General features: G+C 39.6%; 1 protein-coding gene across 4 annotated transcripts in view; it reads left to right on the forward strand.

Annotated features, from left to right (window-relative positions):
• Positions 1-16,015, forward strand: part of LCP1 (lymphocyte cytosolic protein 1) — an 81,268-nt gene that overhangs the window by 53,374 nt on the left and 11,879 nt on the right. For 3 of the 4 annotated variants that reach the window (XM_060287807.2, XM_060287809.2, XM_060287808.1), the window contains 7 exons: positions 422-564; positions 2,936-2,962; positions 3,288-3,383; positions 7,397-7,592; positions 9,661-9,739; positions 10,318-10,432; positions 11,679-11,812. In XM_060287807.2, coding sequence (XP_060143790.1) covers positions 422-564; positions 2,936-2,962; positions 3,288-3,383; positions 7,397-7,592; positions 9,661-9,739; positions 10,318-10,432; positions 11,679-11,812 — 790 coding nt within the window. The remainder of the gene's footprint in view (positions 1-421; positions 565-2,935; positions 2,963-3,287; positions 3,384-7,396; positions 7,593-9,660; positions 9,740-10,317; positions 10,433-11,678; positions 11,813-16,015) is intronic. The other variant, XM_030882243.3, reaches the window with a different exon arrangement.

The raw sequence follows: 16,015 nt of genomic DNA on the forward strand, positions 1-16,015 counted from the left end.
ATAAAACACCTATGGGAATAAACAAGAGGACATTGTCATGATTATGAAATAGATCTCTTAAAAGCAAAAATGTCATATCGTATCAAACGTGCTCTGACAGACCCCGCAGAGTATTCTGAGTCGATAGTCTGGGTTATTTCCACGGCTCTGCTCCTGTGTTCTGAGGCATAGCACTGATATTCATTGGTGCCTTGACTTCTCCACCCGAAAAATGGGGATAATAACTAGGCTTACAATACCTTACACCTCTTTTTAGGGAATAATAATAAAGTGTTTATTCCATGGGAAAGGCTATATGTCCCTCTATCCCAGAGAGATAACGTGGTATCTTTGACTTCCCAGCAGGGCTTAGTTTAATTTATAACTAATCCCCCCAAATATCCCCTGCATTTATTTTTCTTCGGTTTTTGCGCTTCTTCAGCACTGGCTGCTCTTTTGAGAGAAGGGGAGAGTCTGGAGGATATGATGAAACTCTCCCCTGAGGAGCTCCTGCTGAGATGGGCTAATTACCACCTGGAAAACGCAGGCTGCAGCAAAATCAACAACTTCAGCAGTGACATCAAGGTAGGAGGAGTGGACTTTGTACACGACTAACCACAGGGGTGGAGGGAATTGGGGCATTAACAGAGAAGAGACAAAGATAAAGACAAAGGGGCTTCATCTCTTCAGAAGTTCTGGCGTTAGTTAGAGTGGCCGGTGCTGTTTCGGGGCCCATGCTGTTCTCGAGTCCATGTGCAGCTCCAGCTCAGGGCCACATGCAGACCTGCCCAAGGCCCTAGCAACCGCACCACATCAAACGAGATGGGTGTCCCCTGGAGTTTCAACATCAGAACGTAGAGGGATGAGGGTGAGTTAGGGGAAGAGCAAGAGGTAAGACTGATTTTTAGGTAAAGAGAGTCTGTGCAGGATTCTAATGTCTTTCTGATTTTATCAACGGGAGCATCAGATGGGGATTCCTTTAAAAAAAATTAAACCAGGATTACTCTTCTAATTATCCTAATCATAGCAAACAGTATGTACTGCATGCCAGGCACTGTTCTAACTGCTTTATGCATGTATTGACTCATTTAATCCTCACAACAGATCTCTGAGATAAGGATTATTATTTGCTCATTTTGCAGATAAGGAAACCGAGGTAAAGGGAATATAAGTAACTTGTTCGAGTTCACATAGCTGGGGGAGTGGGGTCAGGACTCAAACTGAGCAGTTGACCTACATACATACTGCTCCTCTAAAACAATTCGTAAATTTCTTGAAAGCTTTTTATTTGTAGAAACTAGAGTGATGTTTAAAAGATAATGATTCTGGAAACCATCTGCAATGAGAATTAACCCCACAAATCGTAGAAGACACAGTTAGTCCTACAACAGCGATCCAGAGGGGGAAAGGCTGAGGGAAGCATGCACTGTAGTTTTCAAGTTTGTGAAAAGTTCCATGCCAAGGTGAAAGGAGCAGCTTGTTAGCATTGATAACAGATGGGCCGACACAGAAAGAGCTTAAGGAGCGGGAAGGAATGTCAGTCCTAGGAGGAAATGGTATGAGATGCTGGAATGCAACATGAGAAAAACATTCCAGTCTCCACTTTCTCAAAAGTTAAAGACATTTTCTCCAAAGAGAAAGAGTCAGAGGAAAGGTCACATGACTCACCAAGTCAACCCAGGCTTGTAATTCTTGAGTGACAACTTCCCCCTGCTGTGGACTTAATGGCTTTTAGAACTCAAGGTCTGCCAGGCACAGTACCAATTAGAGTGAAGCTTCTAGATGGAAAGTCCCCAGTTCCTTAGGACATAAGCTAATAATGCCAAATTTATTTTTTCTAACTACACAACTTTCATTGGTTATTAACATTCTTCTTGCACCACCAGCCACACTGGGATTAATCAGAAACTGGACAGCATCCCTTTGTGCTCAACACTTAGGTTCTGCAATCATTTCAGCCAAAATTCTCAAACTTTTCAGATAAAATTAGGATGCTTGGTTGGAGCCATAAATTTACCTGAGTTCCTATGACTGAAAGGCTGTGTTCTTTAGACTATGAGATAGGAACTGGCAAGCTGAGCACTTATACAGTGGTTGTGCCTGTTTTCTGGGCGTAGCTGCCTCACCACCAACGTCAGTGCTGTGACATGTAAGTCTGAGCATGTGGCTCAGACTTTGGGAGGGGCCCTTAAATCACACAAAGTCAGCAAAGGAGGGGAGAACCCCCAAAATACAATGAATGAGACAAGTCTCTTAGGGTCTGGTGAAATGAGGTGACTCTTAGCAAAGCTAAACAGATGGGACACATGATGTGCAGATTTTATTCATGCCTAACCCTGCGTGGAACTTTCACTGACTTCGAAATACCTACAGCAAAAAGTAAGAGAAAGGAGAAGGTAGAGAGAAGAGATGAAAATCAGTTTCCCCAGGTACAGCATCCATGGCCGGTGCTCTCTCTTCTCATCTTTCTAATGTCACAGGAGGTGAGCATACCTCTGCTCTCCCTGGGCTCTACCCGGTTTTTAAAAACAAACAGAGCGACAGCTGATTTTTCAGTCTTTAAGAGAAATTAAGATGTCTTTAAATGATTTAAATAAACTACCTGAAAATCTGTATGCTTTCATTGAATGCGAATAAACTTGTAATTTTAAGACTATGATTCAGAAAATTTTTTGTCAATAAGCCTATTTCCAGAATCTAAGAAAACATGAGAATTCAGTATCCATATCTACTCTGCAATAGCTAAACTAAACCACTTTTTCTAGCTTCTTGATAAATAGTAAATGCACTTCCCTTAATATTGCTCCCTTTACATAAAGACTGCTTGTGAATGCTTCAATATTCTGTCTTCGAAATCTTTTTCTTTTGATGATTGTCCATTTAAATGTGTTTTTAAACTCTGCCTTAAACTTCTGCTTCCTTTTTCTGTCACTTTTTTTTTTTAACTAAACCTTAGCTGACTGACTTCTACAGCAATATAAAGGTATATATATTTTCCTGTATACAATTTAATACATGTAAACAAATTATTTTTCTCCCCTAAGATCAACAGAATAGCATTTGCCTTTTATGTATGTCCTGTATTTTTAGCTGTTATACTCCTTTTAAAAAGAAACGCAAATATAATATATAAAGAGATAAATAGAAAATTCAAATTAGTGAATGTTCCCAGCTTTGTTAATTAAGTTGCATTCTTGAATGATAGTTGGATGAGAAATGAAATAGGTTTGCTTTGGGGAAATTATTGTCGTGCTAAGTATGTAATTAGCTGTGCCATTTTGAAATTGTAATTTCCTCATTTCTCACAGGACTCAAAAGCTTATTACCACCTGCTTGAACAGGTGGCCCCAAAAGGAGAAGAAGGAGGTATTCCTGCTGTTGTTATTGACATGTCAGGACTGAGGGTAAGGCCATGCCCCAAGTCGTGTTAGATGTGATGATTCCTCTGCATTGGCTGTTCCATTGCCCTATGTGATGCTGGCTCCAGAGTTCCATGAGTGGACATCTCTGCTTAGAGCCGTGTTAAATTGTTAAAAACTGTTAACAGTTTTGGGTTGTAACTGTGGAAAATTGAATCTGGAATTAAAATTAAGGAAGGAGAGGAATGCTAATTAAATGCCACACACCGTCAGAGGCACTTCTGCATGTGTCCCCTCATTTAACAGGCCCTACAACACCAAGAAGGATTCTTTTTTCCATTTTTAGGTACCTGAATATTATTTCTAGAAATAGACAGGATATTTACACAAATAAATAAATTCCCACTATCACGATGAAAAACAAAATGAGATTCAGAGGGGTTCATTAATATGTTCAAGATCATGTGACAGATTAGTGGAAGTCATGTGCTCCAAGGCTGGGGCTCTGTCCTCTATTAATCCTAATAAGAGGAAACCCCGCTTGCTGGGTTCTTCCTATGTGCCAGGTGTTATGCTGGGCATGCTGCTTACACTGCCCCTAATCCTTGCAAACATCACTAAAGTAAGTGCTCATAACTCTGTTTTATAATTGAGAAAACTGAAGGTCAGAAAAGTTAAGAATCACCTCATGGCCACAGAGCCAGTATGTGGCATAGCAAGGATTTAAGCCCAGGATGGCTCCGAAATCCACCCAGCCACAGCCCTGCCTCACTACACCCTTGAGGGTCACGGGAGAAAGGGCTGGACAAGACCGTCTGAGTTTTTAGAGGTGTCTGGTATGAGGACCCATTGAAAACAAAGTGGACAGCCTAGAAGAAATGGACAAATTCTTAGAAAGGTATAACCTTCCAAGACTGAACCAGGAAGAAACACAAAATATGAACAGACCAATCACAAGTAATGAAATTGAAACTGTGATTAAAAGTCTTCCAACAAACAAAAGTCCAGGACCAGATGGCTTCACAGGTGAATTCTATCAAACATTTAGAGACGAGTTAACACCCATCCTTTTCAACCTCTTCCAAAAAAATTGCAGAAGAAGGAACACTCCCAAACTCATTCTATGAGGCCACAGTCACCCTGATACCAAAACCAGACAAAGATACTACAAAAAAAGAAAATTACAGACTAAGATCACTGATGAATATAATGCAAAAATCCTCAACAAAATACTAGGAAACAGAATCCAACAATACATTAAAATGATCATACACCATGATCAAGTGGGATTTATAGCAGGAATGCAACGGTTCTTCAATACATGCAAAACAATCAATGTGATACACCATATTAACAAACTGAAGAGTAAAAACCACATGAAAGGATGCTCAACATCACTAATCATTAGAGAAATGCAAATCAAAACTACAATGCAGTATAACCTCACACCAGTTAGAATGGGCATCATCAGAAAATCTACAAGCAACAAATGCTGGAGAGGGTGTGGAGAAAAGGGAACCGTCCTGCACTGTTGGTGGGAATGTAAATTGATACAGCGACTATGGAGAACAGTATGGAGGTTCCTTAAAAAACTAAAAATAGAATTACCATATGATCCAGCAGTCTCACTACTGGGCATATACCCAGAGAAAACCATAATTCAAAAAGACACATGCACCCCAGTGTTCATTGCAGCACTATTTACAATAGTCAGGTCATGGAAGCAACCTAAATGCCCATCAAGAGACGAATGGATAAAGAAGTTGTGGTACATATATACAATGGAATGTTACTCAGCCATAAAAAGGAACGAAATTGAGTCATTTGTTGAGATGTGGATGAATCTAGAGACTGTCATACAGAGTGAAGTAAGTCAGAAAGAGAAAAACAAATATTGTATATTAACGCATGTATGTGGAACCTAGAAAAATGGTACAGATGAACTGGTTTGCAGGGCAGAAGTTGAGACACAGATGTAGAGAACAAACGTATGGACACCAAGGGTGGAAAACCGTGGTGGGGTGGGGATGGTGGTGTGCTGAATTGGGCAATTGGGATTGACATGTATACACTGATGTGTATAAAATTGATGACTAATAAGAACCTGCAGTATAAACAAACAAAAAAACAACTAATACTAAACTTTCTTTGGGTTATTTGTATGGAAATATATTAATATAAATGTTTCAGACATTACATGAAATTTCTAAAAATCTTATATGTTCTGGTATAATGTTATAAGTCATAATTCTAGTTATTACTTTAAAATGTATATCTCAGAAATAACTAAATTTCCTTGTCAATTGCATTATTATGAACTTTCATCAAATCTTTAACCGTGGTCATTTTTAAGTCTTTTGTCATTTACAGACAGTTTTGGGTGTACTCTGATGCTTTTGCAAAAATGTTCCTATAAAAGGGTTTCATCTTCAAGGAATTCATGGAAACGACTCTGACAAGTACAGGTTTCTGGTAACTGACTATACTGCTGAACTGAATGAATAAGAGTTTTCAGAACTCTAATGGAAAACTGATGAATTCATAAAAGTACTAACAAAAGATCAAGATGAAAAAAAAATTACATGGGACTGAGTGAACTGATGAAGATGATTATAATTTTTGTGACTTTCTGTTTGAATAAAAAAAAAATCCCACAAGGACTCAGAGGTGTAAAAAATATACAAATCAATTTTCACTGCAAGTAAAGGAGCTGTTACGGTGGAGGATTACTGGACTGAATGTCAATATTATGACATAGTATGAGTGTGTTTCGTGTTTGGTAATTGCAATCATTGTTGCTTTTGTTGTGGTCATCCAAAAAAAAAATTTATTCTTACAGTTGTCTCATCTGTTGTTCAGCCACATTATCTGACACAGATAGGATTTAGAGAGAATAATCTTAGAAAATCAGTATGGTTGAAATCCTCAAGAAAAAAAATCCTGTGGGTCAATCCAAAAGAAAATCTTGATGGAATGTTTTTATCTTATGTAGAAAAACAACTTTGGAAAGAAAATAAAAGATTTTGCCAAAAAAATAAATAGAACCATACAGTATAAAAAAAAAGAAAAGAAAACAAAGGGCACAACAAGGGTCCGATTAAAACTTCAGTTTTGCCAGCACTTTAGTATTGATGTAGAGAAGTTGCCTTACCCATTCTTGTGCCTCATTTCATATCATTAGAGTTAAATCCAATGAGTTAATATTAAAGTTAACTCATTCCTGCATGAGAAGTAGAGCTTCTGAAATGTATAGTGTTATCTAGCAAAGCATCATATTAAGAGATAATTCTAGTTTTAATAAGTTCCAGTTGTCTGAAAATTTGTGGTTTCATACACTTTTAAGAGCATTAAAGGGCAATGGACCATATTTCAACAAAACTTTAGTTTTCTGGTAAGAGTCTGTTTACAAATGACTGGAGATTCTCTAGAACTATTTGAATAGACTTTTAATACATTAAGGGAGTGATCCTCAATCTGAAGTCTGCAGAAGCCAAATAGATATTATATATTTATCGATGACACTGTGTAGCTTAAATTTATTTTGTCTGAGCTGCAAGTACACCAACTCAGTGTGGGAAAGGCGGTTAAACCAATCAGAAGTTCTTGTTGGCCGATGTAAATAGCTTTGATGAACTGAAAATAGGAATATAATTTATTACTTAATAAATGAACATTTTTCATGAGGTCTATGCAAGAAGATAATAAAAAGGAAACCTAATGGTTGAAAATAATTAAGATGAACTTAAATGATAAAACTGTAGAATCTACCGAATCTCTTTAAAGACAAGACAACCAACTGTTCATCTGAAATGGTTCCGTTCTGTATAAAGATGGAAGGACTTGATTACTTAACTTCTGAGATTCCTTTTACTTGTGACTTTCTGATTTTGGTTCAGGCAAATACAAGTGATAATTTGCTGTTTTAAGTGTCCATCTGAGGTTGAATACTAAGGGTTTCAGTAAGATTCCCATCTCTTTTTCATATTATTATCCATGTCTACTTTGTGCCTAGAGAGGCTTTGACCCAGCCTTGAGACGTCCGTCCTTTTTCATTGCAGGAGAAGGATGACATCCAGAGGGCAGAATGCATGTTGCAGCAGGCGGAGAGGCTGGGCTGCCGGCAGTTTGTCACAGCTACAGATGTTGTCCGAGGGAACCCCAAGTTGAACTTGGCTTTTATTGCCAACCTCTTTAACAGATACCCTGCCCTGCACAAACCAGAGAACCAGGACATCGACTGGGGGGCCCTTGAAGGTAACTGGAAATTGGTTGCTTAAATGTTCGGAAAAGCGGTCACAATTCTAGTTAAAGGGCAATTCAAAATCACCTCCTACGCAAACATAAGCCCCTCACGTGGAAGATTTGCAAACAGGTCCTCAATTCTCTGGTACATAACAAAGAGAATAAATAGATGAATCAAGTCAGTTACAGACAAACAGGAATAATCAAATACCATTATATCACATCCATTATACATAGGCTTCATCCATTATCAGAATTAAATGTTTTAGGGAAGACAATGCATTTAATTATCAGATGAAATAAATCCTGAGTTCCAAAAACCTCATTTATGTACTTAATGGACTGAGTGTTAATTCCCAGAGGCAAGAAATTGCAGCCACGCATCATTTAAAAATGATATTTAACTTATGTTAAGAGATGCTCACTGAAATTTTTGTTTTGCTTCTTTGATTTGGATAATGGGGGCCACAAAATAAGATTTTGAGGCAGAATCCATGACCGTTACATTTAGGAGGTTAAAGCCCTAAGACTGGACAAAAAAATCACACAGCTTTAGTCAAGTTCTAATAGGTGATAGTGCCAGAGATGTTTTTCTTTTTTTCATCGTGAATTGTCCCGATATTGAGACAGAAAATCAATACAAAAGTAATAATAAATGAATGTCACCAAAGGAAGAAAATCCAGATTTAAAGAATTGGTTGATCCTTTTCTGCAGCGCTTTACTGTAGCTGGAAGTGCAAAGTCAACCTGTGTTCCAACGCTGCTGCATTTGTATGATTTGATAAACAGTGGTCAGGGGTCTGTGCCTTCTGTTGACTACCAAATATGTATGTCAAGCCCTCTAATCACCCGTTTCTAGCTGCCTCTAGATCATCCAGATTTGGGTCCATCGCTATCGCTTGAAATTCAGCATATACAAGACAGAATTGATCATTTCCCCTTCCCGCATTGCCTCTACCCCCTGCCCCCATTCCATCTACTCTCCTTTAGAAATTCTCCGTTTCCATTAATCATACCATTTTTTTCCTTCAGTTACCAAAACTCCGGGTTCCACTTTGATATCTTCCTCTCCTTCCCGCCAAAATCTCTTGAATCAACAGATACTAATAATTCTTCCCCCAGAATGACCTTTAGATCGTTATTTTTCCTTTCGGCTCTTCCGGACTCTTATTAAATCATACACAACTATTTCACTAGGTCTTAGGGGCCTACTCCTCCATCCATCAAGCACTTGCATGTGCCCACGTGCTGGTGTCAAACACTATCCCCTCTGTGTGTTTCATTTAAATGCATTTTGCCTTTCAGTAATTCTGCACACTGCTGCCGAGCACATCACAGTGCTGCTTTCGTTACGTCTCCGCCTTGCTCAAGAATTTATCATAGTGATAAAAAAAAGAACCCCGTAGTGACTGTCATTGTCTAATATATCAACCAAAATCTGCTACCTGGCATCCGAAGATGCCTGATTCTGCTTCCAGCCACTAGACAGCCTTGTCTCTGTGGCCTCTACAACACAGATCCCTGAAAAATCAGTTCCTAATGGTTTTTAAGACAGACCTTGCCTATCGCTCCCTTTGTGTTCATATTTACACAATCTCCTACTTCCACTCCTTACTTATCCCCCCAGATCCTCTCCTCTTTCCTCTTTAGTATCCAGATTTTACTAACCCTCTAAGGTAAAGCTCAGATTGCGCTCCCTCCAAATTTAGTCCATAAAATTCTCTCCTTTACCTCAACTCGAATATAAATATCTACCTCATATTTTAGCCCTCCAGCTTGCATGATCCCTCTTTGATGCCTAAAATACTTGTTTTTCCAGAAAGAATGTAAGCCTTTGAGGGACAGCCCTGAAGAGTTTCCCCACACAGGATCTTGCACACCACTCATAGATGCTCTAGAGATACTCATTGAATTGAAGTGGAAAAAAAAAATTAACACAGAATAGCAACCCTCATCCAAATCCATTAGGGTTTTTTTTTCTACTTTCAGTGTTTATTACAGCTTCTTTAGTTAAACTTTGATCATAAAAAAAGGCATATTTTCTAGGTACGTGAACGATAACTGGTCTTCATTCATTTAGGTGAGACAAGAGAAGAGCGGACATTTAGGAACTGGATGAACTCCTTGGGTGTAAGCCCTCGAGTCAATCATTTGTACAGGTAAGCATATTGGAAGACTCTTCCCTAATATGAGGTACCAAGACCTGGAAAGATCCCCAAGATTTCAAACACCACTGTGGTGTGCAATTCTCTTTACAAAGTGTGTGCACCTCGGTGAGAAGGGGGAAATGCCACGTTGAGCAGCAGATGTGAAGAAACTCACTTCCATACACCAACCTTGCTGTGTATTTAGTACAAAAATCATAACCCAGCAGCAAAAGGACACATGGAATCCCTGTTGTAAACCCAAGATCTGCTCAGAAGCAGGCCAAACAGTAAATGTTCAGTTTGTGGCTGTATCTCCTATGCCATTTGTTAGAGCCGTATTTCTTTTTCTGGAGGCTGCGTGTTTCTGCTGAAGGGGCAAAGGTGGTCACACCTGGGGGAGACCTCCAGTCAATTCCCTCCCTTTCTCTGAGTCGAGGTTTCTTCACCTCTAAAGATGGAGCTACTGATGCCAGTGTTGCCAATTGCTGGGAATGTTCCTTGAGCTAATATATAAGGAATTGCCTGGCCCGCCGCAGGAGCTTCATAAATGCTGAGTATCTGAGAATTCTTTTGTGTTTGTTTTTGTTCAGTGACTTATCAGATGCCCTGGTCATCTTCCAGCTCTATGAAAAGATTAGAGTCCCTGTTGATTGGAATAGAGTGAACAAACCACCATACCCCAAACTGGGGGGCAATATGAAGAAGGTAAACAATGACTCTTTTTTTTTTTTTTTTTTGGTTGCGTTGGGTCTTCGTTGCCGCATGTGGGCTTTCTCTAGTTGCATCGAGTAGGGGCTACTCTTCATTGCGTTGCGCAGGCTTCTCATTGCAGTGGTTTCTCTTGTTGCGGAGCTCGGGCTTTAGGTGCATGGGCTTCAGTAGTTGTGGCACATGGGCTCAGTAGTTGTGGCTCGCGGGCTCTAGAGCACAGGCTCAGTAGTTGTGGCGCACAGGCTTAGCTGCTCCGCGGCATGTGGCATCTTCCAGACCAGGGCTCAAACTTGTGTCCCCTGCATTGGCAGGCGGATTCTTAACCACTGCGCCACCAGGGAAATCCCAAACAATGACTCTGCTGATGTTCTGGTAGGCAGTTGAAGTCATAAGCCTGCAAGAGTACCTTGTGAATACTTTATCAGGAGGCCAGACTTAGATAACTGTTTATCCATGGATTAAATTAGAGTACTGCAATCAGAAACCTGAATGGTTTTATTAAAGTGAGTTCATTATTTCAGTTGATTACTTAGTTATAATTCCATGTTGGATGTCTTTAAACTTCATGATGTAAAAATTCTAATTAAGATAATTAGAGCAAGCAGAGCTGCAGGGTTGCTTTTGCCCCAGCAAGATCATCATTCTAATTTTCTAAAGAATCGAAGCCTTGTACTAACAGTTTGACTTGTACAAATAGTATGTCTAGTGTCAATGTAATGGGAACACATTGTTTTGTAAAAGCAGCCACGGGGTTGGCACGAACATTTCCCACCATTTCTCATGCCTGTGACCCAATGATGCATGCGTCACAGCCACAGGAATACCTGTCCCACATGTCGGTCTACCGTGTGCGTGTAGGATGGAGAATTCAGATGTTCTATGTCAATCTCTATGAATTCAGCTATTTTAGGAACATTATAGACAGGTCACTTAGTACGGCTGTCTAGTTCTGTAGTGTGATGTAGCCATGAAAATGTTCATCATCATAATTCATTTTGGTTTTGCCCTTAAAGTACACTATGAATATGTTTTTGGTGGGAGTGAGGGGTTCCATTGAAGAAAAGACAGAAAATCATTTGACTAACTTAGCATCCTAGAATTGCAGAACCAGGCAAGGCTGGAGAGATCAATCAATCTCACCTTATTGTTTCATTTCGTGTCTTTATTATCTTATTTTCTCGGGTATTTATCATCATCGAGATGCTGACATTAGATTGTTTCCCTTCCCGCTCATTAACAGCTTGAGAACTGTAACTATGCAGTGGAACTGGGGAAGAATCAAGCGAAATTTTCCCTGGTGGGCATTGGGGGCCAAGATCTCAATGAAGGAAACCGCACCCTGACATTGGCCTTGGTTTGGCAGTTAATGAGAAGGTAATGCAACCCGGGGGAATGACATTTTATTGAATGTATTCTTCATCTAGAAAAATACTTGCAAATTTCAGAGTTGTGATTTAATTTGATAAAACTATATTTTAAGCTAAACTTAAAACCAAAGGAATGTTGGCAGAGCAGTCCTGCTTTATTTTTTTCTTCCATTCAGTTCTGACAGTTCTGTTTCAGGTACTTTGAAACTCTGTTATTAGGTTCGTCAGTGTTTTAGATTGTTATGTTCTCTTAATGAATCACCCTTTTTCATTATGGAGTGACCCTGTTTATGCCTGGTAATATTCTTTTCTCTAAAACCTATTTTTCCTGATATTAATACAGCCAGTCCTGCTTCTTCTTGGTTAGTTTAGCGTGGCACATTTTTTTCCATCCTTTAACTTTTAACTGATTTGTGTAAATACAGTCACTTATCTTTTAAAGGGGCTTTCAGAATAAGGGGGGGAATATGCTATATTTACCTACCTATCTGTCATTTCAGGTTCTCTTCTTCCCATGGTGTAGATACAGATTTCGATCTGATGTCATTTGCCTTCTACTTGAAATATTTCTAGCAGTGCGCCATCTGTTGGCGAGGAATTATTTCAGCTTCTGTCTGTCTGAGAATATCTTTATTATATTTTCATTTTTGAAAGGTATTTTATCTGAGTGTACAATTCTAGGTTGATAGTTTTTTCTTTCGCTATTTTGAAGATGTATTCACTCTCTTCTAGCTTGCATCATTTCCAATGATAATCTGTTGTCATTCCTGTCTTTGTTCCTCTGTATGTAATATGTCTTTTTTCCTCTGGCTTCTTTTAAGATTTTCTCTTTATCACTCATTTTAAGTAATTTGGTTATGATGTGCTTTGGTGTTTCTTGTGCTTGAGGTTTCTTGAGCTTCTTGAATCTGTGGGCTTACAGTTTTCACCAAATTTGGAAAAATCTTGGCCTTTATTTCTTCAAATATGACTCCTGTACCCACCCTCTAGTTTTTTGGGAACTCCAGGTACACATTTATTTGGTCATCTGAAGTTGTCCCAAAATTCGCTGATGCTCAAATCATCTTTTTCCTTTATATTTCTTTTTTTCCTGTCTCTCTTTCATTTGGGATCATTTCTATTGCCTTGTCTTAAATTCACCACTCCCTTCTTCTACAATGTCTACCATTAATTCCATTTGGTGTATACTTTTTTATCTCCGACATAATAGTTTTCGTGTATAGAAATTTGATGTGGGTCTTTTTGACATCTCCTCTACGTCTTTCCGTAACACGCTTGAACATATAGAATATAATTGTAATAACTGTTATTTCTGGGTCTGTTTCTATTAACTGATTTTTGTCTTCATTATGGGTCATACTTTTCTACTTCTTTGCATGCCTACTGATTTTTCATAGTATGTGAGGCACTGTGAATTTTACCTTGCTGTGTGCTAGATATTTCTGTATTCCTTTAAATATTCTTGACTTTTGTCCTGGGATGCAGTTAAGTTACTTAAGCACAATTTGATCCTTTGGGGGCTTACTTAAAATCTTAATTAATCTCGAGCTAATTTTGTCTCTCAATATTGAGATAATCTCTTCTGAGTACTTTACTTGATGCTCCATATATCATGAGATTTTTCCACTCTGCCTGGTAGGGACCAAATTTATGCCAGCCCCTGTGTGAACTCCAAGCATTGTTCTGCCCATTCATTTCTGAAAGTTCTTTTCCCAGCCTCTGGTAATTTCCTCACATGAATGCTCCAAGTAGCACTCAGCTGAACCCTTGAGGCAAACCCTCTGAAGATCGCGGGAGCTTTCTTTCTAGATGACTGTCCTCTCCGGGCAGCTCTCTTCTCCCTGCTATTCTGCCCCACACATTCTAGCGCCCTGGCTTCCTTAAGTTCTCAACCCTGTCCACTTGGCTCAGGGTCACTGTCATGCTGTTTGAGTTCTCTCTCCCTGCACTGCAGCCTGGAAACTCTCCATGCAATAATCTGGGACAATCCTAGGGTTTACCACATTTGTTTCCCTTCTCTCGGGGACCACTGTTTTGTGCTTCCTGTTGCCCAATGTCTGAACATCGTTTCATAGTTTTTCACTGTGCTTTATGTGTTTAAGGCAGAAAGGTAAACTGGTCCCTGTTATTCTGTCATGACCAAAAGCAGAATTTCCTGCTACTTCCTTAACAGAGAACTTTAGATACCTTTTCGAGTCAAACATAAAATTGATTAATGTGAGAGCTATGTGGCCATATTATTTAAGCAATAGTAGAATATAATAAGATATACAAATAGAAAATAAATGGTGAGAAAAGTAAACAATTTTGGGTACAAAAGCATGAGCCTGGGAAGAAGTCTAGACAGCAAATCTGTAAGCATGAACTGGTTTACTTTTACATGCTTTGCTCTTTCCCCCTTTACTGATAGCTCTGACCAGGCAGAAGTCTTCCATTCCTTAATTAGAACCTATGTTAGTGTGACTTAATTCATTTTTCTACCTGGAAGGAAGCCCGAGAAACCATATGTCACATTACATTATGTCTAACAAGGTAATGGCAGAGACAAGGGTTTGTCCCTAAGCACTGCCGCTTTATTCCCAGGCCACTGTCTGCAGATCGTAATATTTATAATGGTCCTTGGAGTAATCATGTCAGTGTCTCCAGGTGATGTCGGGTGATCAGAAATGATCATAATCAATTTAACTACCTGATTTACATTTGCTTTATCAAGTATGATGCTCCATTACTCCTTTCTCAACTGGGATCTGTTTAATGATTGAAGGCAGATGTCATAAGGCTTCTCTGGCACAGAAAACTCCAGAGCTAAAGAAACTTTAGCCTCTATTTCACTGCATGTATCTAGAACATCACTGAAAGTTCCTAAGGGCTGTTCTCACTGGTGTATTTGTAGAAACGATTTCTGAACTACTCTCTATTTTCTTTCACGTGTGTTTTTAGTTCTTAACAGACTGGCTTTTGGTACTGATTGCTTTAAAAACCAAAGCAAAAGTCTTTTTAGTTGCAACAGTTACATTGACTCATGGGTTTGAAGATGAAATTATCTTTGATATTTTCTATTTTAGTGACTTTAAAAGGAAAATCAGGGGGGCTTCCCTGGTGGCGCAGTGGTTGAGAGTCTGCCTGTGGCTGCAGGGGAGGCGGGTTCGTGTCCCGGTCCGGGAAGATCCCACACGCCGCGGAGCGGCTGGGCCCGTGAGCCATGGCCGCTGAGCCTGCGCGTCCGGAGCCTGTGCTCCGCAACGGGAGAGGCCACAACAGTGAGAGGCCCGCGTACTGCAAAAAAAAAAAAAAAAAAAAAAATAGAAAAGAAAACTCAGGCCAACTCTATTCTATTTTGAATTTCATAATATCTGAAAATCACTTTGTAATATGATCTTCGTTCTGGAAGTTTTATAAAAATGTGACCCAACATCATAGTTTAAGGCTAGTATATATATGATAAGGGCTAGTTTGCTGCTGTGTCTCTACCTGGTAAATAAGTCATATTTCTCATGTGTCTTTACTCTATAAGAATTGTGCCTATAAGAAAATGGACAGAGAAATACATTACTGTGAAAGGTGATGAAATGACTGACAATTATGTAAATGCCACCAGAAGGATATTTTTTTTTCTCTGTATGCCACACATGAACAGATCTAATAAATTTAGAGCCAGTTCTAGCTGGAATTTGTTTCATTGGGTTTCACAGATGTGCTAATTTGGTCATTTATCTGGACAATAAATGGCATGTCATTTTTCCCTCTAAAAACAAATGAAAGCTTAAACCTCCCTTTCCCCGTCAGTAGCCTGGAAATCATTCTCAGATTGGAAAGGTGGCAAATTGCACGTGTCTAAGTTTGGAGACAAAAGCCTGAGGCAAGCAGGCTGCCAGCAGACAGCCACAATAGTCAGACTCCAACAGATGAATCGAGAGTCTGAGGCAGGCCACGGAGGGAATTCTCCCCAGATCAAACAGGCTGTGGACGGTGAGCTGGGGATAGGTCCCTGAAAAACAAAACACTGAGGTATGTCCCTCTGGGTCACACGTTAAAGAAATAACACAAGTGTTTGACGGCAGGAAATCACACAAGTCATAATCACAGCTTCTCCAGCCCCACACCCCACCCATCGCCTGCTGTTGGATGAGGCCCTGGCTTAAGCTGGAGCTCACGGGGCCATTTCATTTTGACGGAGGGCTTCTCAGCACCGCGTGGTGTGCAAACACCA

The sequence above is a fragment of the Globicephala melas genome, chromosome 18, assembly GCF_963455315.2.
Source record: "Globicephala melas chromosome 18, mGloMel1.2, whole genome shotgun sequence".
Classification (NCBI taxonomy): domain Eukaryota; kingdom Metazoa; phylum Chordata; class Mammalia; order Artiodactyla; family Delphinidae; genus Globicephala; species Globicephala melas.